Source organism: Chionomys nivalis, chromosome 9, assembly GCF_950005125.1.
Source record: "Chionomys nivalis chromosome 9, mChiNiv1.1, whole genome shotgun sequence".
Taxonomy (NCBI): domain Eukaryota; kingdom Metazoa; phylum Chordata; class Mammalia; order Rodentia; family Cricetidae; genus Chionomys; species Chionomys nivalis.
The window spans coordinates 83921127-83946664 of record NC_080094.1 but is presented as its reverse complement, the minus strand read 5'-3'; the positions used below and the strand labels follow the sequence as shown (position 1 = coordinate 83946664).

The 25538-nt window shown below is 41.2% G+C and overlaps 1 protein-coding gene across 7 annotated transcripts in view; it reads left to right on the top strand.

The window, feature by feature from the left end:
* The first annotated feature begins 5282 nt into the window (after window positions 1–5282).
* Window positions 5283–25538, top strand: part of Fnbp4 (formin binding protein 4) — a 36812-nt gene continuing 16556 nt past the window's right edge. For 6 of the 7 annotated variants that reach the window (XR_009057705.1, XR_009057706.1, XR_009057704.1 and 3 more), the window contains exons 1-10: window positions 5283–5588; window positions 6625–6717; window positions 9943–10079; window positions 10240–10426; window positions 11278–11425; window positions 11516–11636; window positions 15513–15854; window positions 17765–17975; window positions 22721–22845; window positions 24881–24985. Coding sequence is in view for 4 of the 7 variants with exons in the window: in XM_057780406.1 (XP_057636389.1) it covers window positions 5372–5588; window positions 6625–6717; window positions 9943–10079; window positions 10240–10426; window positions 11278–11425; window positions 11516–11636; window positions 15513–15854; window positions 17765–17975; window positions 22721–22845; window positions 24881–24985 (1686 nt within the window). In the remaining 3 variants the exon portion in view is untranslated. Of the gene's footprint in view, window positions 5589–6624; window positions 6718–9942; window positions 10080–10239; window positions 10427–11277; window positions 11426–11515; window positions 11637–15512; window positions 15855–17764; window positions 17976–18953; window positions 19033–22720; window positions 22846–24880; window positions 24986–25538 lie in introns of those variants that run through there. The other variant, XM_057780409.1, reaches the window with a different exon arrangement.

The following is a 25538-nucleotide window of genomic DNA, read 5'->3' as shown; positions in this document are numbered from 1 at the left end:
CTTCAAAAGGCCTCTTTGTAGTTACACCTTTAAAAGCTTACCCCACAGAGGAGCTAGAATTCCTCTCTACCTCACTGCAGCAGGGGTTAGAGATGGGTTCCAAACTAGTTTGTATTACGCTAAATAAACCTTGCTTTATTTATTACAGTCTGGGCCTCTCTGGTGGTTGTAATCTGGGCACAACACTGACAGCATAACCCCATCAATCAGTCAGTCAATCAATCAATGTTCTTTTTGTTAATAGGGCTAGTGATGTTTCAGCAGGTAAAGGTATCTGCTGCCAAGTCTAATGATGTGTCTTCAGTCTTGGCATCACAGCAGAAAAGGAGGACCAGCTTCTGAAAGTTGTTTTCTGACACACATGCCTATTTTTTTTTCTTTTACACAGGAGTTTCACTGTGTATTCCCAGCTAGCCTGGAACTTGCTAGGTAGACCAGGCTAACGTTGAACTCTAGGGATCCACCTGTCCCTATCTTCCAATGTAATACTTTTTTTTTTTTGGTTTTTTTTGTTTGTTTGTTTGTTTGTTTTTCGAGACAGGGTTTCCCTGTGTAACAGTTCTAGCTGTCCTGGAACTAGCTCTTGTAGATGAGCCTGGCCTCGAACTCACAGGGATTTACCTGCCTCTGCCTCCTGAGTGCTGGGATTAAAGGCGTGCGCCACTACAACCCAGCTAATGTAATACATTTTTTTATTTTTATTTATTTATTTATTTTTGGTTTTTCGAGACAGGGTTTCTCTGTGGTTTTGGAGCCTGCCCTGGAACTAGCTCTTGTAGACCAGGCTGGTCTCGAACTCACAGAGATCCGCCTGCCTCTGCCTCCCAAGTGCTGGGATTAAAGGCATGCGCCACCACCTCCCGGTTTAATACATTTTTTAAAAAAGATTTTTGCTCCAAAGCTAGAGAAACCCTGTCTCGAAAAACAAAACAAAACAAAATTTCCACTGTACAACTACCATATTCTACTGCCATTCTTCCCAAGAAATAAATCAGAAGATTATTAACAACTTCAAAATAGTTAACCTTATCTTATGTTATTTTTTCCACAAATCTTAGGACACTTTAAATATTCATACTCTTCATCCATAGGTAAAAAAAGAAAAACAGGCTGGGCAGTGGTGGCGCACGCCCTTAATCCCAACACTCGGGAGGCAGAGGTAGGTGGATCTCTGTGAATTTGAGACCAGCCTGGTCTACAAAGCAAGTTCCAGAACAGGCTCCATAGCTACTGAGAAACCTGTCTCAAAGAATGAAAAAATAAAAATAAAGGAAAATAATCTTTTTTTAAGTTTGTATATATTTATTCGTTCATATATGACATATGCTGAATGCCTCTTATGTTCCAGAAAGTATGCTTTATAAACATGGGAAACAAATGAATTTTTAAAAATCAAGTTATTGTTCTAGTGCATTTTGCATTTGACAACCAATTAGTGGGTGCATGCAAAATTCAGACATTTACTCTGTAAGGTTATGAGAATCAAATACATTCTACATTCAAAGTGACTAGCTGGTAACACATAGAACATAATATAAATCATAGTAAATAATGATCCTTTTTTTTTTTTTTTGAGACAGATTCTCTGTAGTTTTGGAGCCTGTCCTGGAACTAGCTCTTGTAGACCAGGCTGACCTCGAATTCACAGAGATTTGCCTGCTTCTGCCTCCCAAGTGCTGAGATTAAAAGCATGTGCCACCACCACCCAGCATAATGTTAGATATTTATAGAGTGCTTGGGTAGGAACCTAATTAGCTTCTGTGGTTGTAAAAATATATCCCACCAGTTATTTTTTAAAAACTTTATTGTGTGTGTTGGTGTGAAGGTGCCAGATCCCCTGGAACTGGAGTTACAAACAGCCGCAACTGTGAGCCATGTGGGTGCTGGGAATTGAACCCATGTCCTCTGGAAGAGGAAGACAGGTATCCACACTACTGTCAATGCCAAAAAGGGCCTTAACAGTGAGGCAGAGATACTCAGTGTTCAGAAAGGTCTTGTCTGCACTGAGCCTAGGGGGAATGTGATACAGTAGTTATTGCAACTAGAGTAAAGGATGGATTTAAGGTGAGAGAAATGGATGGGAAGTTGAGTCAAAGACCATCTTCAGAAAGGATAAATGTCTGAGCACTGATAGAGGGGCCACAGTTCTCTATTCTTAAGTTTAAAGTTAAACTTTTATTGAGCTGAAAGACTTTTTTTTTTTTTTTTTTTTTTTTGGTTTTTCGAGACAGGGTTTCTCTGTGGTTTTGGAGCCTGTCCTGGAACTAGCTCTTGTAGACCAGGCTGGTCTCGAACTCACAGAGATCCGCCTGCCTCTGCCTCCCGAGTGCTGGGATTAAAGGCGTGCGCCACCACCGCCCGGCCGAGCTGAAAGACTTCTACTTAGATCAAAAATTTAATTTAGTAGGCTTCCTATTTCACTTGTAGCTCTACAGTGAATATCATAACCCTTCATAGACTCAGTTTTCTGATTGTAGTCTATGTTATGAACACATCTACATTCATCATGAATGTCTCCATTTGGCCTCTGCCAGTCCAGGATCCATTTTTATTTTTTAGCTTTTCAAGTGAGACACTATTGCCACTATAATGTCTAACCTGCAGTCAAGAAAGCTCTTCAGAAATACTGGGGCCTGGTCAAAGGTATGGCCTCTCAACTTTGCAAGTGTAAGTAGGTTTTTAGAATTTTTTATTTTATGTATATGTGCATCACATGCATACTTGGTGCCAGAGGCCAGGAGAAGGCAACAGATCCCAGGAATTGCAGTACAGACAGTTGTGAGCCACCATGTGGGTACTGACAGAGGTCATTCAATGCTCCTAACTACTGAGCCATCTCTCTAGCTCTGAGTTTTGTTGTTTCTGTTTTGAAACAGGGTCTTACTATGTATCCATGCCTGTACTGGAACTCAGAGATCTGCCTGCCTCTGCCTCTCAAGTGCTTCGACATTCAGTCTGTAATTCTGTATCTTTACTACCCATTCCCATACATCTTTCCAAGATTTCTGCTTATAGTATTATTTTACTAATGCGTTGTTGTTATTGTTATCTTTAAGACAATATCTCACTCTGTAAGCCAGAATGATCTTCTATTATGCATAACTGGCTAGACTCACTTGTAGTGATCCTCCTGCCTCAGTCTCCACTGAGATAATAGATATGAACCATAACTAGTTCTGCTAGTACTATTAGAATACTTCAGTAGCTCTCCTGTGGTACAGTGCACCGCCTTCTAGACCACAATTATACCTCACTTTAGAGGCCTGCTCACATTAGTTATAGGTCTAGAAGCAGGTAGGCGTGAGTCCTGAAAAATCAGCATTATCTTGCTAGGCAACTACCTCAGGGGAGAACTTTAATGGCTCAGGATGTCACCTGCCTCTAGGGATGGGGAGGTCACTTCTGCAGGCAAACAAGATGCAGAATTTATTTTTATTTTTATTTATTTATTTTGGTTTTTCGAGACAGGGTTTCTCTGTAGCTTTTGGTTCCTGTCCTAGAACTAGCTCTTGTAGACCAGGCTGGCCTCGAATTCACAGAGATCCACCTGCCTCTGCCTCCCGAGTGCTGGGATTAAAGGCATGCGCCACCACCGTCCGACAAGATGCAGAATTTAGAGAGCTCAACATCCCCAGTCTCCTCAAGATTTTTTTTTTCTCTAGCTACAAATGGAGGATTTGGGAGTGGAACAGAAAGGAGTGTTTATGGAAGATAACACTCTTTCTGACTGTCATTTTTTTCGAGACAGAGTTTCTCTGTAGTTTTTCGAACCTGTCCTGGAACTAGCTTTTTAGACCAGGCTGGCCTGTCTCTACCTCCCAGTTCTGGGATTAAAGGATCGCCGCCGCGGCTAGTTTGACCGTTTTCAAGGTCCACTCATTTTCCCTACTAATTGAAGAGTCCAAGAATAAGAAAATAGAAATGTAAAAATAAAGAAATACAAAGTTGTAAGTCTAGGAGAAAGAGAACAGACTGTCAGCAGCTTGAGGATGAACTATTAACAGTGGGCTATTTCCCTTTACAGCCCATAGCTCTATTTACAGGGCTGGAGCTTCTCTCTGCACCATCCTTAATAAACCACAGATATGGGCTGAGTTAACTTTTAGGAGACAGAGATACTGACCTCTGGGTGAGTTAGGCACTGTGTCTGTTATGGGAAACTGGTGCTATCAAAGGAAAGGCATAGGGCTCCAGTATACACTGCCTGGAGGTACCAGGAGAGAGAGTGGATTGATACAGGAACGGGTTTGACTAATGAACTCTGCTAAAGGAGGTTGTAAAGTAAGGCAGTCTGTATGTGAGATTTACCCTGAGATGGTGTGAAAAGCTTTCTGCTATCTTCTAAGTTCCCAGCCTAAGAACCAATTATTCTAATTTATTAACCCTCTGACATTACTAGCAGTTCCTTTTTCTAACTAATTGCTAAAGACATCTGTTTTCTTGCAATTAGTGACTTTCGCTGTAATCTCTGAAACATATTTCATGATAGCTGCCTAGTTACCCATTGACCTTAGAACCCCCTCCCCCCTTAGGGTCTCTCTTGGGGGCAAGATCGTAAAAATTCCTTTGTTCAGAACTAATGCTTTTGCCCCTACTATAAAAAGATGGGTTCAGAAATCCACCTTTTGCCACAGCCTAATAAATGCCATTTCTGGCTGTAGTCTCAACTAGCTGATAAGATTCTATGCCCTGCGGTGTTTTTTTCTTTTAAGTTTGCTTCTGGTTTTCCTGGAATCTTGTTTATTAGACTTTGGTGGTCTGTCCCAACTTTGCGCGACCGCCCCCCCCCCCCGCCCCCCGCCCCCCGCCCCAACACTACATCAACATCGTACTTGCGTTTTAAGAGTCTACAGGGATATAAACACCCAGCATTATAACTATTGTTTAATACTATACCACAAGAATCAACGGAACCTTTAGAAGGGTGAAATGAATCTTTACCTTCCTAAATGACAAACAGCTGAAAATAGCCACAAGATGGCGAACAAAGCACTAAAGAAAACACTCGGCTAACAGCGCGCATGTACGAATCCGAATCTCCGTCAGGAAGTCGCACTAAACGCGGGCCTCTCCGCACTATTGGCCCGACGTCCTGTCTTTTCCCTTCGCCATTGGCTACCGGGTCCTTCTCAAGTCAAAACAGCCAATCGCCTTTTCCCTGGACAAAGCCCACCCTTCCGTGAACGGGGCGGAGCGTCCGGAGAGGCGCCCTGGCTCAGGGCGCATGCGCGAGGTCACCGCACCGCGCCGGTTAGAAGCGGATCTCCTGGGGAGGCGGTGCCGCGGTCCATGAATATTGATTACGCAGCGCGGCCCCGTGCGCCCGCCCCTCCAGACTGCCGACGCTCGGCTGCTCGCGCTCGGGCTCGCGATGGGGAAGAAGTCCCGGGCGGTACCCGGCCGCAGGCCTATCCTGCAGCTCTCTCCACCCGGTCCTCGGAGCAGCACGCCGGGCCGGGATCCCGACCCGGATCCGGATCCCGAGGCTGACTCGACGGCGGCGGCGACCACCCAGTCAGCCCCGGCGGCGGCCGCGACGTCGCCCGCGGTGCCTGCCACCGCTGCCCCTGAGGACTCGCCTTCGGAAGGTAAGTGCGCGCGGGGTGCCCCTGCCTTTATTTGGGACGTCCGGAACTCGAGCCCGGGGCTTGCGGCCTAGGCCTCCCAGGTGCCTCTTCGGACCCTGTGGGGAAGACTAACCCTGGAGCCTCGGCTGCCGGAGACCTGGAGTCTGCGAGACAGTGACCGTGGACACTGGGTGGCGCAAGGCCCGGCCGCGGCTCATCTGAGGCGCCATTGTGGGTGCGGGGGTTTCTCCCGGGAATCTGTGCAATCCACGAAGGTCTGGTACCCCAAATATCTCCCAAATGACCCTCTCCGATCTTGTTAACGCAAAAGGCGAAGGACAATTTCCACGTGCGAGCCTTGAAGCGGTTGAGCCTATCCTCTGCTTGTGTCACACTTGGTTTCGGTTTTGTGGAAATTAAGACAGCCACCTTTTTTTCTTTATGTCAGACAAAGCATCGGTACTCACAGACTCGTAGGAAAGTAACAAAACCTGGGTGTTTCCCTGGAACTGTATTTGGCTTAAGGGTAACAATACATGGGGTAGATGCTGGATAAGCGGGACCATTATCAAGTGTTAAGAAATCTTAAACCGCGCGGTGGTGGCGCACACCTTTAATCCCAGCACTCGGGAGGTAGAGGCAGGCGGATCTCTGTGAGTTCGAGGCCAGCCTGGTCTACAAGAGCTAGTTCCAGGACAGGCTCCAAAGGTACACAGAGAAACCCTGTCTCGAAAAATGAAGGGGGAAAAAAGAAAACATGATAATAGGAAGAACATAATGTGGTGTGGAAACCTGCGGGCTTATTTACACATTTTAATTGTTAAATATTGCAGGTGCCATTCTCATATAATGTTCACATTATTGTTATTGCTGTCGATGTCACTAAATGAGTGGAAGATTCATCATTGTTTTATTACCTAATTTGGACTATTGATGCGTGCTGGTTTTATAAGTTGATGAAATACAGGCCTGAAAGGTCAAATTTTGATTTTTGCTTCTTGTGTTTTCTCTGATCCACTGACTGACTCCCGTTTCATTTTGTTCGTTTCAAATATAGATGAACAGGAAGTGGTGGTGGAGGTTCCCAAAGTTGTTCCAAATCCTCCAAAACCAGTCATGACTACCAGACCCACAGCCGTTAAGGCAACAGGTACAGGATTTTGTTGTTCTTTTACGTTTTTCCTAAAATATTTTAAGTTAAAATTGATTGTGTGCCTGGATTGTCTGTTGGATGGTTAAGTGTTGCTAATTTACTATTTCTCATAAAAAGTAAAGTTTTTCTGGGGTTGGGATTGTCTGGTGGATGGTTAAGTTAGTATTTCTGGTGGATAAGGTTAAGTTAGTATTTCTCATAAAAAGTAGTAAAGTTTTCTGGGCATGAGGTTTGTTATCAGTGATAGAATAGCAGCCAGGTGGTGATGGTGCACGCCTTAATCCTATCACTCAGGAGGCAGAGTAAGGGGGATCTCTGTGAGTTCGAGGCCAGCTTGGGCTACAAAGCTAGTTCCACGACAGGCTCCAAAGCTACACAGAGAAACCCTGTCTCAGAAAACGAAAAAAAAAAAATCTAAGGGTTTCTGTATACGAACTTTAAGTTACATGAAAGTTTATTTTTGTTGTTTTTTATTTATTTACTGCTATACCTTAAATCCTGTGTACACGCAGGCACACAAGATTGCATGCTTCTATGACTTTACCACCTAACTTTTTTATTTTTTAAGTCAGTGTCTCAAATGAACCTGAGCCTGAGTGGCTGGACAGAGACTCCTCCCCATCTACCCGTGTGTAGCACTCCACCCCAGCACTGTGCTACAGATGAGCGCCTCTTGCTCAGATGAGCACGTGGTACAAGAGATGGCAGTGCAAGTCCTTGAGCGTCTTACAAACTGAGCCATCTCCCGCTAGTTTCTTTATGGTCACCAACTATTTCTTTCTTTTTTTTTTTTTTTTTTTTTTTTTGGTTTTTCGAGACAGGGTTTCTCTGTGGTTTTGGAGTCTGTCCTGGAACTAGCTCTTGTAGACCAGGCTGGTCTCGAACTCACAGAGATCCGCCTGCCTCTGCCTCCCGAGTGCTGGGATTAAAGACGTGCGCCACCACCGCCCGGCTAAACACAGATTTAAATATTTTATAATTATAGCAACTTCTTTGTCTAAGATGTTTGTTTGATTTGTTTTGAGAGAGAGTCTCACTTTGGTAGCCCTAGCCGGCCTCAAACAGAAATCTGCCTGTCTTTGCCTCCCATATGCTAGAATTAAAGTCCACTATGACTAGCCCACTTATATTTATTTGTCTTATGTACCTTAGTTCATGGACCTTTCCATTTGAGAAGTGATCATTAAGTGTTTGCTTTGTTTCTACTTAGAAAATATGTTTCAACTATTATATTTTGATTGATTTAGGTATCTGAGATATTTTAATTTTTGAGACAGGGCTACCATTTGTAGTTTAGACTGCCCTAGAAATCACTAGTAGTCCATATTTGACCCCAAACTTCAGTCATGCTTTACCTCCTGACTGTTGGAAAAACAGACCTATACAACACCTACCTTGAGTCTAATACCAAATTTTGTTACTTTGAGAGAGTGAGGCTCAGTGATTCATGGTATATTTGGGGGAAGGATATCAAGTATGTATAGATTGACTTTATTATCTTGAAGGATTTTGCTAGGGGTAGAAACAGGGTGACATTGTGTAGGTCTGACTGCCCTGAGCTTGTGCTACCAACCCTGACCCCTTGAGGGGATATTATATATTTTTTTCTTTTAAGATTTATTTACTTATTATGTATACAGTGTTCTGCCTGCATGTGTCCCTGCAGGCCAGAAGAGGACACCAGATCTCATTACAGGTGGTTGTGAGCCACCATGTGGTTGCTGGGAATTGAACTCAGGACCTCTGGAAGAGCAGCCAGAGCCATCTCTCCAGCCTGATACTATATAATTTATATCTGTGGTAGTTGAATGTCATTCTTTGTGGTTTTGGGGTTTTTTTTAATAATCTTTTCTTTTGATATTTTCACAATGACCATATTTATATATATATTATTCACACTCCATCTTTCCTGTTTTTACGTGTTGTTTGTTTTTGAGACAAAATATCATTCTATAGCCTTGGATGTCTAAGAACTCATTTTGTAGACCAGGCTATTCTGGAATTCAGAGATCAGCTGTCTTTGCCTCCTGAGTGCTGGAATTTAAGACACAGTGTCATCATGCCCTTTTATGATGATCTTACCTCAATTTCTTGTGTGTCAAGAAACATACTTGTGCCACCGTGCCCAGCATAGGGGTTGTGTGTGTGCATGTGTGTGTGTTAGAATTGAATCCAGGTTCTTATACATGCTAAGTACATACTTTTTCAACTAAATTGTAGTCCTAGTCCTAATTTAGTGATTATTCTGATTTGAAATTAAGTTCTAATTTGTAAATAAACAAAATGTGGCTGGGGCTGGAGAAATGATTGGGAGATTAAAAACATTGACTGCTCTTCTGGAGGATTTGGGTTTGATTTCTAGTACACACATAATGGCACACAATTGTCTGAAACTCAGGCTGGGTGGTGGTGGTGCACTCCTTTCATCCTAGTACTCAGGAGGCAGAGGTAGGCAGATCTACATGAGTTTGAGGCCAGTCCAGTCTCCAAGAGCTAGCTCCAGGATAGCCAGGGCTACACTGAAAAAGCCTGTCTCGAAAAGCAAAAAAAAAAAAAGTCCAGTTCCAGGGGGTACAATGTCTTCTGTGAGGACACCAGGTATGCCAAATACCAAATATGGACATGTAGCCAAAATGTTTGTGCACATAATAAAATAATAAAACATTTAAAACAAAAAACCATGTGGTTTGGCTCTGGGTGTCATTTAGCAAAGACATGAGGATCAGAGTTGTAATCTGCAGAACCTTTGTAAAAATTGAATGCATGTAGCATCTTGTCTGTAATTCCAGTGAGGAGATGGGTTCCTGGGTTCCTTAGAGCTGGCTGGGTAGCCAAACTAACTAAAATAGCAAGCTCCAGGTTTAATAGGAGACCCCACTATGGGGCCTCCATGCGTATGTGCATATCACACATAATAAAAGGAAAACAATGTAGTCTTTTGTTTGTTTTTCTAGATGGTTTCTTTGTAACATCCTAACTCTTGTAGGCCAGGCTGGCCTTGAACTCCCAGAGTTCTAGAGATCCGCCTGTCTCTGCCTCCCAAGTGCTGGGTTTAAGGCTGGTGCTACCACCTCCTGACTTGTGTAGTCTTTTTTTTATTATTATTATTTTGATGTGCTATTAACTGCTAATACATCTCTCCAGCCCCGTGTATTTATTTTCTTAAGTATTTCATAGACTATGTCAGTGTTGGTGTTACTAATGTTTTCCCTTTATCTGTAGGGGGTCTGTGTTTGCTTGGTGCTTATGCTGACAGTGATGATGACGAGAGTGATGTTTCTGAAAAAACAGCGCAATCCAAAGAGGCCAATGGAAACCAGTCAACTGACATTGATAGTACATTGGCAAACTTCCTTGCGGTTAGTGATGCTTTTGTTTACATGTTTGTTTGTTTGTTTGTTTTGAAATAGTACTTTTGTGACCCTGGCTGGTCTGGAACTTGCAGCTGTCATCCTACTTCTGCCCCCCTGGGCTAGGGGCCACCATGCCCAGTCATTTATTGCTATTTTTATTCTATAGGAGATTGATGCCATAACAGCTCCTCAGCCTGCAGCTTCTGTGGTAGCTTCTGCTCCCCCTCCAACTCCACCTCGACCAGAACCAAAGGAAGCAACAACGCCTGCCCTTTCTTCCACCTCGTCAAATGGAACAGACTCAACCCAGACGCCAGGGTGGCATTATGATACTCAGTGCTCACTGGCAGGAGGTGAGTGTGGTCCCTGTTTCAAGTGACTTGAAGGTAATCCTCACTGGTGTGTTAGACATTAGCCTTCCTAAACGTGAAGCCAGGTACTTTAGCTCTAGGTCTCAATGTCTGGCCTTTTAATGTAATATTTGGAAGTTAGTAGATAGGATTATGGCCCCAGATGAGTAATAAAAGCCATTGTTTTGAAAATTTTTCAGGGTTCAGAATTCATTTTTTGAGTATTAGACAGTTTTTAATTTGTTTAATATGATTTTTGTTTTGATGGAGGATTCAGGGATTCAGTCAGGGATTCTCTGTGTTATCCTGGAACTCAATTTGTAAACCAGGATGCCTTGAATTCACAGAGATCTGCCTGCTTCTGCCTCTTCAGTGCTGGGATTTAAGACATGCACCACCATGCCCGGCTGTGAATAAATTTTTTTGTTTTGTTTTATTTTGTTTTCGAGGTAGGGTTTCTCTGTAGCTTTTGGAGCCTGTTCTGGAACTAGCTCTTGTAGACCAGGCTGGCCTCAAACTCAGAGATCCACCTGCCTCTGCCTCCTGAGTGCTGGGATTAAAGGCGTGTGCCGCCACCACCTGACCTGTGAATAAATTTTTATTGAAAAAATAATTCTTATAGAGGAGTTGTTTACAGGGAACATTTAGTAATGTCTAAAGATATATATTGGGTATCACAATGCAGGGGAGGTTTTCTTTAGTGGTATACTCTAGGGGTGTTGTTAAACTCTGCAACTCAGATTTGAGAACCCTATGTTAAGTTGTCATGGTTTAAAAGCTATCTTAGGAGAGAAGTCAGGATTCTGTGTTTGTGTGAGTGTATTATACTTGAAATATGTTTTGTTTTCTTATAGTTGAAATTGAGATGGGAGATTGGCAAGAAGTCTGGGATGAGAACACAGGTTGCTATTATTATTGGAACACACAAACAAACGAAGTAACTTGGGAATTACCCCAATATCTTGCCACACAGGTGCAGGGATTACAGCATTACCAGCCCAGGTAAGTCTAGACCTGAAGAAGAAATTACTTAGGAGAAAATTGTTGCTGTGGGCATTTACCTTTTGTTTTTCTTGACATTCCCATCCCCAGTTCTGTAACAGGTACTGAAGCTGGTTTTATGGTAAATACAGACACATATATAAAGGAGAAAACTATTACTGTTTCCAGTAATAAAAGTGGACCAGTCATAGCCAAACGAGAAGTTAAAAAGGTTAGTATTTTAAATACTGCGTTTGGTAGTTTTCTAATCTAAGAACTTAATATGCTAGTATTTCACAGCACAAGTGTTCTTAATTTTACCTGATCTGTTTCTGTGTGTTTTTAGAAATTGCTGACCACTTTAGTGACTCAGATTTAGTGCTATGAAAACTACTTAAGCAATCTAAAGGGACATGGGAACGCTATTATATATATATTATACTTATAAATTGTCATGTGCTGTTTGTGCTTTTTGAGAAGCTGACTCTGGAGTTGGGTTCCCATACCATCTCAGACCAATGTTTGTTTCAGTGTCCTTTAAAATCCTATATGTTCTATGGCAAACTGGACCTCTAATTGTAACAGTGAAAAGGACAAACAGCAAGCCACTAAGGGTATTAAAAACATGGGTTCTGCCGGGCGGTGGTGGCGCACGTCTTTAATCCCAGCACTCGGGAGGCAGAGGCAGGCGGATCTCTGTGAGTTCGAGACCAGCCTGGTCTACAGAGCTAGTTCCAAAACCACAGAGAAACCCTGTCTCGAAAAACCAAAAAAAAAAAAACATGGGTTCTTAAGAATAGCTAGAAGGTAACCCTTGTTTTGTTTTGTTTTTGTCTTTGCAACCCTGCTCATCCTGAAACTTGCTCTATAGACCAGGCTGCCCTCAAACTCAGATCAACCTGCCTCTGCCTCTCAGTGCTGTGATTAAAAGCACAGGCCACCACTATCAAATAGTAGCCCTTTTTGTTTGTTTTGTTTTCAAGACTGGGTGGGTTTCTCTGCAGCTTTGGAGCCTGACCTGGAACTCGCTCTGTAAATCAGGCTGACCTTGAACTCACAGACCTGTCTGACCTAGCCTCCCGAATGCTGGGGTTAAAGGTGTGTGCCACCGCCCAGCGACAGTAACCCATTCCAAGCAGAGGTTTACCGTTCATAAAAAATGCCTGCAGTAAAAACAGGAGGTGGGAAGTTCCTCCATGGAGAGAAGTCTCAGTTGGGAACCCCAGCTGAAGTTTCCCCATCAGTTTTTGCTAGATCAGTGGTTCTCACCCTGAGAGTCACATGCAGATATCCAGCATATCATATATTAACATTTTATTTCAAGCAATAGCAAAATTACAACTATGAAGTTATAATGGACATTTTATGGTTGGTGGTCACCACAACATAAAGAACTGTATTAAAAGGTTGCAGCATTAAGGGAGTTGAAAACCACTGTGCTAGATGGTTGTAAGCTGACTTGTTGTTACCCCTCTTTGCTCTCAATCAGGCAACTCCAGTCGGCTCTGCCAGGTGTAAACTTCTGTTTGATGGTGTTTAATTTTTTTATTTTATTTATTTTTCTAAAAAAATATTTATTTATTTATTTATTTATTTATTTATTTATTATGTATACAATATTCTGTCTGTGTGTATGCCTGCAGGCCAGAAGAGGGCCCCAGACCCCATTACAGATGGTTGTGAGCCACCATGTGGTTGCTGGGGATTGAACTCAGGACCTCTAGGAAGAGAGGCAATGCTCTTAACCTCTGAGCCATCTCTCCAGACCTTGATGGTGTTTTATTATCTATCTGATACTTCTGTTTTTCTTTGCTATTCTTTTACTTTCTTATATTATATACTTAAACTGACTTATTAGAAACCGAAAGCATGGCTATTATAGACCACTCTTATAGACTGTATAAGACAACAACCAAGATTCCCATCTGAACTTGAGAACGAAGTTATCGTCTCATTTTGGGTTTCCTTTTAAGAGCCACTTCCCACCCCCAGGATTAGATATATCTAAAATAAGCAGATGTGTCGGATATGTCAGGTGTGGGGACATTTACCTGCAATCCCAGTGTGTGAGTGGTAGTTGCAGGAAGAACTCAAGCATAGCAAACCTGAGTTATAGCAAGATGAGCTTGTGCGGTGGAGAGTAAGGGGAGTCATTTCTTTAAAAACTTAAAACTCTAGTGGCTGGAGAGCTCAGCAGGAGCCCTATTACTCTTCCAGCACCCACATCAGGAGGCTCCTAAAGGCCTGAACTCCAGCTCTGGGGGAACCAGACTCTGCTGGCCTCTGTAGACACCTACATTTACATACACAAACAAAATGTTTTAAAGATTTATTTATTATGTATAATGTTCTGCTTGTGTGTATGCCTGCAGGCCAGAAAAGGGAATCAGATCTCATTACAGATGGCTGTGAGGCACCATGTGGTTGCTGGGAATGAAACTCAAGACCTTTGGAAGAGCGCTGAGCCATCTCTCCAGCCCCCAATTAAAATTTAAGAAAAATTATAAAAGTCATCCTTATCCAAAATATTTCAGATTTGGGGTTTTTAGATTTCGGAGTAATTGAATTTATATAAACATACCTTGTGGATAGGCCCATAGTATGAACATAAAAATCATTTATAGTTCATATACATATAGCTTGATAATTTCATATAATTTTTTGGCATTTATTTATGGGGGGTGGGGAGCACAGTTGCCAGAGTATAGGTCAGAGGACCACCTGCTAATATCTGGTAGCATTATAGTTCTGGTCTACCACGTAGGCTCTGGTTAGACAGACTCAGTCATCAGACTTGGAGTTTTGAGACAGGATCTCTGCAGCCATATTGGCTTAGAATTCATTATATAGATTAAGGTGGCCTTGAATTCACAGAGATCCAGGCAGAGGCAGGTGGGATTAAAAGTGTGCCCTACCACACCCAGTGTGTCACACTTTTTAGAAAGTGCCTTTATCCACTGAAACCTCTTCAGGCTTTCATATAATAGACTTGTATTAAACTTGCATTATTTATTGATTTATTTATTTGAGACAGGATCTCAGTATGTAAAGCAGGCTAATGTCAAACTCAAAGATTTCCCCTGCCCCACAAATGCTGAGATTAAAGGAGTCTACCACTATATCCAGCCTTACCTATAATGTTTATTTAGTTATTTTTTGAGATGGAGTTTAGAAACAAATGAATTGTACATTGAATTACAATTTATTTTGATTTTTCAGAGTGATACACACAACCTCCCATCCCTACCCACCCGGTACTTAGGATCAGATTAAGTATCATGTGTTAAATTGTATTCCTAATCTCCAAAGTACAAACTTCAAGGATAGCCTTTGCTATATGCCAATTTGAGTTCAGTCTGGGTTACATGAGACCCCATCCCCAATTTATTTTTTTTTTTTTTTTTTGTAATCTGTACATTTCTAGGATGGTTAAGTATTCCAATAGATAAAATAGGTTTTTTGTTTTTATTTCGAGACAGGGTCTCTCTGTCACGGAACTCATTCTGTAGACTAAGCAGGCCTCGAACTTGATATCTGCCTATTTCTGTCTCCTAAATGCTGGGTCTAAAGGTTTGCACCACCACCACCATCCGGTCACTTTAAACATATGAATGAAGCAATTTTGTTTTAAGATGGTATTGTCAAGGCTATCATTAAGTTAGCATTATTAAGGGTAAATTCTATATTTCTTTTCCTCTTGTCTCCCAGATTAGATGGCATTTAAGCATGCACCTTCAGTGCCCAGCTCAAGCACATATTTTATTTTAGAAACTTTATTTTTTTCTTAAGTTCCCTTTGAAACATGAGCTTTTTTTCACCTTGCAGAAGAAGAAGGTGAAGATTTATGTAGTCATGTGTTAACAAAATGCTGATGTCATGGCTATCTGCTTCCTACTAGCTTCCCTTCGCTATCCAGAGACAGTAGATTGTAGTTCAACTACTGCCTTCCTAAAGCAGTGTTTCCTTCGTGTGCATGTAGTGTGTACTAATATGTTGAGTATGGGTGTTTTGTGCGTATCCAGTAATTAAGAAGCTAGTTAATACAAATAATTGAATATTCCAAGGGATTATTTTGAGAGTTGTGAGGCAATGCTTTTATTCTTTATAGGAAGTGAATGAAGGAATTCAAGCTCTTTCCAACAGCGAGGAGGAAAGGAAAGGGGTGGCAGCAGCGTTGCTTGCTCCCTTGCTGCCTGAAGGAGTGAAAGAGGAAGAAGAAAGATGGAGAAGAAAAGTCATTTGTAAAGAAGCAGATCCCATGTCAGAGGTTAAGGAAACAAGCACAGCAGCGGAGGAAATGGGGACTGTCATGAAGCCCCAGGAAGTCACCCTGGACAGCTTAGAAGACCCTTCTCAGGAGGATCTTTGCAGTGTTGTTCAGTCTGGAGAAAGTGAGGAGGAAGAAGAGCAAGATACCCTTGAGCTGGAGCTAGCTTTGGAAAGGAAAAAAGTAAGGTTTTGAAGATTTTCAAAATATAGTTAACCTTTCTCTTTGTCGTGGCAAAGTGTCTGACATAAGCGTCTTAAGGAAAAAGGATGTATTTTGGATGACAGCTGGGGGTACAGCCCATCCCATTGTGTGACAGTGATGAGCAGGGTTCTACAGGCACTCTACCTTGAGGATTGTGTTTCCATAGTCAGGAAGTGAAGGTGAATGCCAGTGCTCAGCTGGCTGCTTTCCCATTTTTTTTTTATTCATTTTGGGACACCCCCCCCCCAGCTCGTGGCCTGATGCTGTCACAATAAAATTCTCATGAAAACCTCTTTTACTAATATACCCATAGATGAGTCTCCTACGTTCTTCTAGAACCATTCAAGGGGACAGTGCTGATTAATCATCACTGATTTAAGGGACTTCCCCTTATTACTGTTATACTCGGATGCTCAACTTACAACCATTATTGGGACTTGACTTTTGCTCATCTCTTCACCTGTGTTATTTTTGAAGATTTATTTTTTATATGTGTATTTTGTGCACATTGATGCATGCCTAGTGCCTGCAGAGGTCTGAGGAAGGACATCAGATCCCAGGAACTACAGTTATAGATGACAGTGAACTAAACCCAGGTCCTTTGCAAGAGCAACAGAGCTCATAACAACTGAACCATCTCTCCAGTTCCCTAAGTGTTTTCTAATCTAATGAAGTACAGAATTGTTGTTTCGGTTTCTAGTGCTGCTCTTGCTAGTTGTCAAACAGTAAATAGGTCTTGTGACATAATACTAAGGGGTAGAGGTGGGATGGCTTCAAACTTGTGATCTTCTGCCTTAGTCTCCTGAGTACTGGGATTACAGGCATGTTCACCACACCCAGTTCTTTTTTTGCCCTCTCCTCTTAGGGGGTAGTCTTATGCTTTGTCTTTAAAAGTCCAATATGAAGCAGGATTTTTTATTTTCTTTTTTAATTTTTAAATTTATGTGTATGAGTGCTCTATCATACACAACTTTATGCCAGAAGAGGGCCTCAGATCGCACTATAGGAGGTTGTGAGGTAACATGTAGTTGCTGGGAATTGAATTTAGGACCACTAGAAGAGCAGACAGTGCTCTTAACTGATGAACCATCTCCAGCCCCAAAGCTTGACCTGGGTCAGTAACAATAACCTGAAGCTTTGAATCTGTAGGGGACCAGCTAATAAAACTGTTTCCATTATGTGTATGCATGTCAGAAGGTTTATATGTTTGTGACACATCAAAATTTGTCACTGTAATTAATTGTGAATGAACATTTATGGGGTTTTTTTTTTTTGTTTGTTTGTTTGTTTTTTTTGAGACGGTTTCTCTATGTAGCCCAGGCTGGCCTTGAATTCACAAAGGTTTGCCTACCTTTGTCTCTCAAGTACTGGGATTAAAAGCATGTGGCACTACTGCCTAGCTTTTTTGTGATTTTTCCCCCCGCCCCTACCCCTCACCCCTAAGCTGAGGGGCAAACCCAGGACCTTGCATTTGCTAGGCTCTATACCACTGAGCTAAATCTCAAATCCCATGAATGAACATTTATTAATAGCAGAGGAATATATGGAAATGGAACTTAATTTTGAGCTGTGAAAGAAAGTGGTTAAAAATGCTGCTTCTCAAGTTTTTTTAATTATTATACATGCAGTATTCTATCTTCATGTATGCCTGCAGGCCAGAAGAGAGCACAAGATCTCATTACAGATGGTTGTGGGCCACCATGTGGTTGCTGGGAATTGAATCAGGACCTCTGGAAGAACAGCCAGTGTGGTCTTAACCTCTGAGCCATCTCTCCAGCCCAAAAGTTTTAAACTTAACCAGTTATGACCATTGTTCTTAGTACTTGCAGTATTTAACCGTTGATAAAGTAGTTAATATCTTGCTAATTTTATTAACACATTCTTTGTAGGCAGAGTTAAGAGCCTTGGAAGAAGGAGATGGAAGTATGTCAGGGTCTAGTCCACGTTCTGATATCAGCCAGCCAGCATCTCAGGATGGAATGCGTAGACTTACGTCTAAAAGAGGAAAATGGAAGATGTTTGTTCGAGCTACCAGTCCAGAGTCCACCAGCCGAAGTTCTAGTAAAACTGGACAAGAGACTCCAGAAAATGGAGAACCTGGTAATTTGTGCTTCCCATAAACTAATTCCCTCCCCAACCCTCTCTCTTGGAAACCTCATTACCACTGAGCTTTGCATTCCTAGAGCACAGTAAACTTTAGAGTACTGGGTAGTGTGATAAGCCTTCTCTGTTTTTCTTCTACACAATAGCAGACAGATGGTGTTCTTAGTATTTGAAATTCTGTAAGTGAAGCTTTCTTCTACATCTCTTGGTTTTTTTTTTGTTTTTCTTGTTGACATGTACGAATTTGATAGGTTGACATCAGTCAGGTCCTGTATTTCTTACAAAGTTGGGATTACTACTTTTTCCCACAGCAGGAAATAAGATTGTTCCAGCCTTTTTATTTCTTTTCTTTCTTTGTCTTTTATTGTGCGTGTGTGCCATGGTATGTGTAGATGAGCGGACAACTTTGAGGAGTCGATTTTCTTCTACCTTTCCATGGACTCTTAAGGACTGACGCAGGTCATCCAGCTCATACAGTAGTGAGCTCTCACTGAACCACACTAGCCCCCGTTTTATTGCTTGCACAAAATTGCCCTAACTTGTGTGTAAGACGTGAATATTCCTTTGCTTACTACTGCTAGGAGAATATCAAAGGTCTACTCCTGGCAAGCCCAGTCTACATCTTGGTTCTGTTCTCTGTAAAAGTTACCCTCTTTATTATGGGTAGGTTGACAGCCTGATTCTGTCACGGGATTCAAGTTGTCTCTATTCTGGGAATGGTGGAAGAGCTCTATTTCAATTCCCAGTTAATCAGAGAACTCCAAATAAAGCTAATGTTTTCATTTACATTTGACTCTAATTTTGTGTTGGAAAATTGGGAGTAAGATTTGAGCACCAAGCCTTTCTACAAGACACTTTTTATCAGTTCTAGCTAAAATGCTACCTAATAATACAAGTAATCTATGTTGTTGTTGTTTGGTTTTTTGAGACAGCAGATAAAACCACTAAGGATGACAATCTGTGTTTGATTCCCAGGACCTGAGTGGTGGGAAGAGGAAGAAAGGAAGTCTTAAAAGTTGTGCTCTGACATCCACACATGCACCATAATGTGCACACATCTACACTCCTATACGCCACACCTGCACAATAAGTAAATGTAATTTTTTTTTAAAAGAATCTGGAGCTGGTTGGTGGTGGTACACGCCTTTAATCCCAGCACTCAGGTGAAAAAGGCAGGTGGATCTCTTGAGTTCACTCAAGGCCAGCCTGGTCTACAGAATGAGTTCCAGGATAGTCAGGGTTATACCGAGAAACCCTGTCTCAAAAACAAAATGCAAACAAAAAGAATCTAGGTGGGATGACACCTGCCTTTAATCTTAGCACTTGAAAGACAAGCAGGCAACCAGATCTCTTGAATCCTAAACCAGCCAGGGCTACACTGTGTAGCCTGTTTTGTTTTGTTTTGTTTTGTTTTGTTTTGTTTTGTTTTGTTTTTTTCCAGCAAATAAAGAATTCTGGTTTCCTATCCCTGCTATACATTTTGTCTTTTTTATGTACGTACACTCTTCCAGACCATTTTCCCTTTTTTGTTGTTTTTATTTTTTATAGATTTATTTTATGTATTTGAGTGCTCTATTGACTTTTTGCTAGAAGAGTGCTTCCGATCCCACTATAAATGGTTACAAGCCATCATGTGGTTGCTGGGAATTGAACTCAAGAACTCTTAACTATTGAGCCATCTCTCCATCCCGCTTGTTGTTTTAGATTGCCTGGTATCTTGTCAAAATGGTAGGATGGAGAAGTTTTACATTTTTATGATGGAATTGTATGCAGCAGTGCAGAAATGAATGAGTCGTAATTATGGGTAACAACATAGGAATTTTTGAGACGGTGTGAATAAAAAGCAACATAGAAAAATCACATTCTAGTCTGTATATTGTAAGCCAGAAAATAGGCAAAAACTTGATGAAACTAAGGAATAATACCATCAAAATAGAGGTTGTCTGTAGAAGGTTGTAGGTAGGAAGGTTGATGACAGGTACAGGGATCCAGATGAAGCCAAATTGTAGTTTCTTTGTTCTTTCTGTTGCTCACACTGTATCACATGTATTTGTCAAGGTGTTCAACAATATATATTACTCTAATAAACATGCTAGTACATGTATCTTTATGCACATTTTAGTTTTACTGCAGATAGATTCTTTTTTTTAATTTAATTATTTTTGTTTTATGTACATTAGTGCATGAACGCCTATGTGAGGGCATCAGAAGCCCCGGAACTGGAGTTACAGACAGTTGTGAGCTGCCATGTGGGTGCTGGGAATTGAACCTGGGTCTTCTGGAAGAGCAGTCAGTGTTCTTAACTGCTGAGCCACCTCTCCAGCCCCTACAGATAGATTCTTTGTTATTTATATCTTGGGAGTGTGTGTTTTGCTTTTCAGCTTTTATTTGAAAAGAATTTTAAACATGATTATAGTGTTTTTTTTTTTCTTTTTGGTTTTTCAACACAGGGTTTCTCTGTGTAACCGCCCTAGCTATCCTGGAACTAGAGCAGGCTGGCCTTGAACTCACAGAAATATGCCTGCCTCTGCCTCGAGTGTTGGGATTAAAGGCGTGCCCCACCACTGCCTGGGTTGATTTTGTTTTTTATACAGAATATAAATATTTTCTTCATTAATCTTCCTTGTGAAAGGAACTATAGGCCAAAAGGAAGATAATGTTGTGCATACAAGTATGCCTTCATGTGCAGTGTATGCTGGAGTGCCCAAGTGATGGCATCAGACATTAAAGGAGGAATAGAAATATTCTAGTCAGTCAGATTCAAGAGCAAACATGACATAAAAGCTGCAAATAAGACCAAGTCAGCAACTTTAATTAGGACACCGCAGGTTTTATAGGGCTGCTTCTGAGACTACAGCAAAGAAGAGCTAGTTAGAAACTGGATAAGGAAGTTTTCACTAAAAATATTAACTTCTTATCAACTGCCAAAACAACAAATAAATGGAAGCATGTGAGTGAGTTTTGTATACTCAAGGCATATTATAGCAGTGTTAATTGATACAGATGAATCATTAGTAGTCTTGTTCTCTGGCCAAATTCAGGTATATTTTATTTTGGGGAGGGGGTCGTATAGTTTTTATCTATTTACTCCTATACAAACATGTTAAGACAACATGCATTCTGTGGTAGAGGATGACCAGTGATGTTTATATTGATGGCATTGTTGTCCAATATTCCATCGCTTGCTGCAAACATGCTTTCCCAGAGATCGGGGAACTACAGCCTCACTCTCTCTAATTGACTTCTAACAGAGCCTTCAGCTTGATTATAGGAAGGTTAGTCTTGACCCTCAGAGGTCTGGTGAAGTGGGGGCTGCTCACACCAATCTTGAGGAGGTTGTTGGGTGCCCTGTAAACATTGAGGTTCTGTGGCTTGGTGATAGCCCACTACAGTCTTCACAGCCACCTGCCTTAGGGTCTTAGTGTTCACACCTATATAACTTAAGTTTTTGTTTAATTGCCCTATAGAATTGCTTTTTTACCTGCCATTAGATAGACTTCTAAAATATGATTTTTATAAGTTAATAAGTCAGACTAATAGATTTTGTTTCAAATCATTTAAAAACATAGAAAAAACAAGGGCTAGCAAGATGACTCAGTGGGTAAAGGCATTTACTGCCCAACAATGCAGTCATGACTCGAGTTCAATCCCTAGGACCCATATAAATGTAGAAGGAGAGAACCACCTTCACAAAGTTCTTCTCTAATGTCCACGTGTGAACAATGGCATAACAACACACATACAAAGAATATTATTTTAATTATCACTTAAAAAGTCTAAGGGGTATCATTATCTGTTTCTATAATTCTGACACTTAGGATACAGAGATTTTAGGACCATAGGTTTCAGGATAGACTGGGCTACCAAGTGAGATCATATTCTAACTTTCATTTTGTCTTATCTTAGAGTTTGTAAAATGTCTTACTTTGTATCCCTGTCTAGCCTAGAGCTCCCGGTGTAGTTTTTGGTGGTGTTGAATTAATTTTTCTTGCCTTTACCCCTCAAGTGTTGGGATCATGGGTGCGTGCTACCATGTCAGTTGTGAAGCCCTATAATGGAAGAGAAGGGATCTTGGCCAGGTTGCCTCTGCTGGCCCAACATCTCCTCTGCTGTCATCTAGAATAGCTGGGGCTATTGGTATAGACAACTATATGAATCTTGATGGTCTTATAAGTTTTTATAGTTCTTAGCCACTTGAGGATTTCAGGAAGGTAATGGGGCAATGTTTGGTGGTGGTGATTTTTTTTTTTTTTTTTTGAAAAGGGGGTTTCTCCTGCCTCTGCCTAAGTGATGGAGCTAAAGACATGTACCACCATGACTGGCATTGATGACTTGTTATATAGTCCAGACTGGCCTGAAACTCAGGATCCTTCTATCCATTCCGGGATACTAACAGGTGTGACCTGTGCTTGGCAGCTGAAGTTGATGCTGCCCAACTTTTCTTCCTGTTCTGCCCAATTTGGTAAAGAATCCTGTGTATTCCTAGTTTGATACCTAACTTTTGTAAGAAATGGAAGAAAAGATGTTAAAGACAAAGGGAAAGCGGAAACTCTAAGGTAAACATGGTAGTAGAACAATGGGACTTGGTGGTCGCCTTTCCAGAAAAGGTACCTTTGGTGCTGATGGACGAGTTATTAGAACTTCGATAAAGCAGGCAAGCGAGGTGCAAAGAGAAGAAAATGTGTCTTGGAGCTCTCGGTTGTCTGTGTTGGCTTAATTTCATGGTGCTTTTGTTTTTGTAGCAATCGGTGCTGAAAATTCTGAAAAAACAGATGAAAATTCGGACAAGGAGGCAGAAGTAGAAGAGTCTTCTGAGAAGATAAAAGTCCAAATAGCACCTAGAGTAGAAGAAGAGCAGGATTTGAAAGTACGGGTATTTGTGGTCTGAACTGGGGAGGTGCACATGGAGAAGGCTGGCCTGAGACTTGGGATACTCCTGCTTCAGTATCCCAAATGCTGGGGTTACAGGTTCAGCCATTAAACTGGTGCTAACTTCTGTCAGCAAGTCATAAGCTTTATTGTGTCCGAAACTAAAATTCTCATTTTGTTAGAATAAAAGATTTTATTTAAGGCTAGAATAAGAATGATGCTGAGAAGTAAGTGGTATGAAAATTGTAAATACTTTCATTGAAATTAATCCTTTGCTGGGAAGAAATACAGGCTTCTCTGATTTACAAGTACTAAAAAGAGGAAAGATTTGATTCTTATGTGAAATGCTTGTCTTTAGGCCAGGTGGTGGTGGCGCACGCCTTTAATTCCAGCACTTGGGAGGCAGGGGCAGGCGGATCTCTGTGAGTTTGAGGCCAGCCTGGTCTACAGAGTGAGTTCCAGGACAGGCACCAAAGGTACACAGAGAAACCCTGTCTCGAAAAACCAAAAAAAAAAAAAAAAGGATAAAAAGAAAAGAAATGCTTGTCTTGGGCTGGAGAGATGGCTCAGAGGTTAAGAGCACTGGCTGCACTGCCAGAGGTCCTGAGTTCAATTCCCAGCATCCACGTGGTGGCTCACAACCATCTGTAATGAGATCTGGTGCCCTCTTCTGGCCTGCAGGTATACATGCAGGCAGAACACTGTGTACTTAATAAATAAATATTTTTAAAAGAAAAGAAAAGAAATGCTTGTCTTTAAAGGAAGGAACATTTGTTTCCAGTTGCATTTGTAGCCTCATGAGATTCTTTTCTATCCACAGGGATTTATAACAAGGACCACATCTGGCTATGCCCAAATCTGAACTGTTTGAGTCTTAATTTATAAATAACTGAATGCACATCCTCCATATATGTTAAAACACCTGGGCAGCTTATAATACCTCATACTACACCTAATACTACGTTAACGGCTATTTGAATGGTTCTTTTGAAACAGTATCATCATGGAGCTCAGGCAGGGTTGGAACTCAGTCCTCCATCCTCAGCCTCATGAGTGTTGGGATTATTGGCCTGTACTACCATACCTGGTGTACACTGTATTGAGAGATATAACCAAAAATGTCTATGCTTCTTTAACATAGACTGGTTTATTTATTTATTTTCTAAAATTCTTAGTCTGTTGATTTAATGTGACCCTTTAAATGTGATTTGTTGGAAAAAAAACTGTAGCATGTATTTTTCTGTATTGTGCAACCTAGAAGAGACTGGGAGAATATTATTTTCCAGCATAAGTAAATGAAAATTTGGACAATATTGGAATATCATTTGTGATATTTTCCTTTCAGTTATTTTAAGATATAGTTGACATATTTACCATTTATAGTAAGATGTTTTATGTGTGTGTATATAGTCATATCACAGATCTTTCTTTGGTATAGGGCTGTTAGACTATTTCTCTGAATTTCAGCTGTACAAAATGTATTGTTGGCTATAGTCACCAAGCTGTACCTTAGAGCCCAATTTTGTGGGTGAATGGTTTCTACTACTGGACCAGTATTTCCCTTATCACTTCAGCCTTAGCAGCAACCACAATTTCGATATTCTTTTTTTTTTTTTTTTTTTTTTTGGTTTTTCGAGACAGGGTTTCTCTGTGGTTTTGGAACCTGTCCTGGTCTTGTAGACCAGGCTGGTCTCGAACTCACAAAGATCCGCCTGCCTCTGCCTCCCAAGTGCTGGGATTAAAGGCGTGCGCCACCACCACCTGGCTCGATATTCTCTTTATGTAAATTTGGTTGTTTAAGATTAGAATCTATATTCAGCTGTTGAAATTTATGCTGTTTGAATACATTGTAATAGAGTGAGTAGATAAGCATTTTATTATTTATGTGAATTTTATTATAAAATAGAATTCTAAGCATGTCTAGCTATAGTTATTTGTGTACAGCTAATAAATTTCCAGTATCTGTAATAATAAATTAATGAAGGAAGAAATGCTCGAGTTCTGGTTTAATTTTTTTCTGTTCTTTATTACAGTTTCAGATTGGAGAACTGGCAAATACCCTGACAAGCAAATTTGAATTCCTAGGGATTAACAGACAGTCCATCTCCAATTTCCACACGCTGCTCTTACAGACCGAGGTGACTCTTCTAGTTTTGGTGTGACTGTCACTTCGTTGTTTTACTTTTTATTTATTCTTCTTTAAAATGTATTATGTACACAGTGTCTGTCTGCATGTATGCCCACAGGACAGAAGAGGGCATCAGATCTCATTACAGATGGTTGTGAGCCACCATGCTGGGCACTGAACTCAGGACCTCTGGCAGAGCAACCAGTGCTCTCAACCTCTGAACCATCTCTCCAGCCCTTTTGTGTTTTTGTTTTTCTGAGACAGAACCTATGTAGCCTTGGCTGGCCTGAGCTTAATGTACAGACCAGGACTGTCTCAAATTTAGAGATTCTGGCTCTGTGCCGGGACTAAAGGCTGTTGTGCCACACTCAGCTTATTTAGCTTTTATGAAAGTTTTGTTTGTTTTTTGAGACAGGGTTTCTTTGTGTAGTCCTGGCTATCCTGGAACTTACTCTGTAGACCAAGATGGCCTCAAACTCAACAAGATCTGCCTGCATTTTTCCCTCCTGAGTGCTGGGCTCTTGCCACCACTCCCCTCCTGAAAGTTTCATTTTTATTTAGAT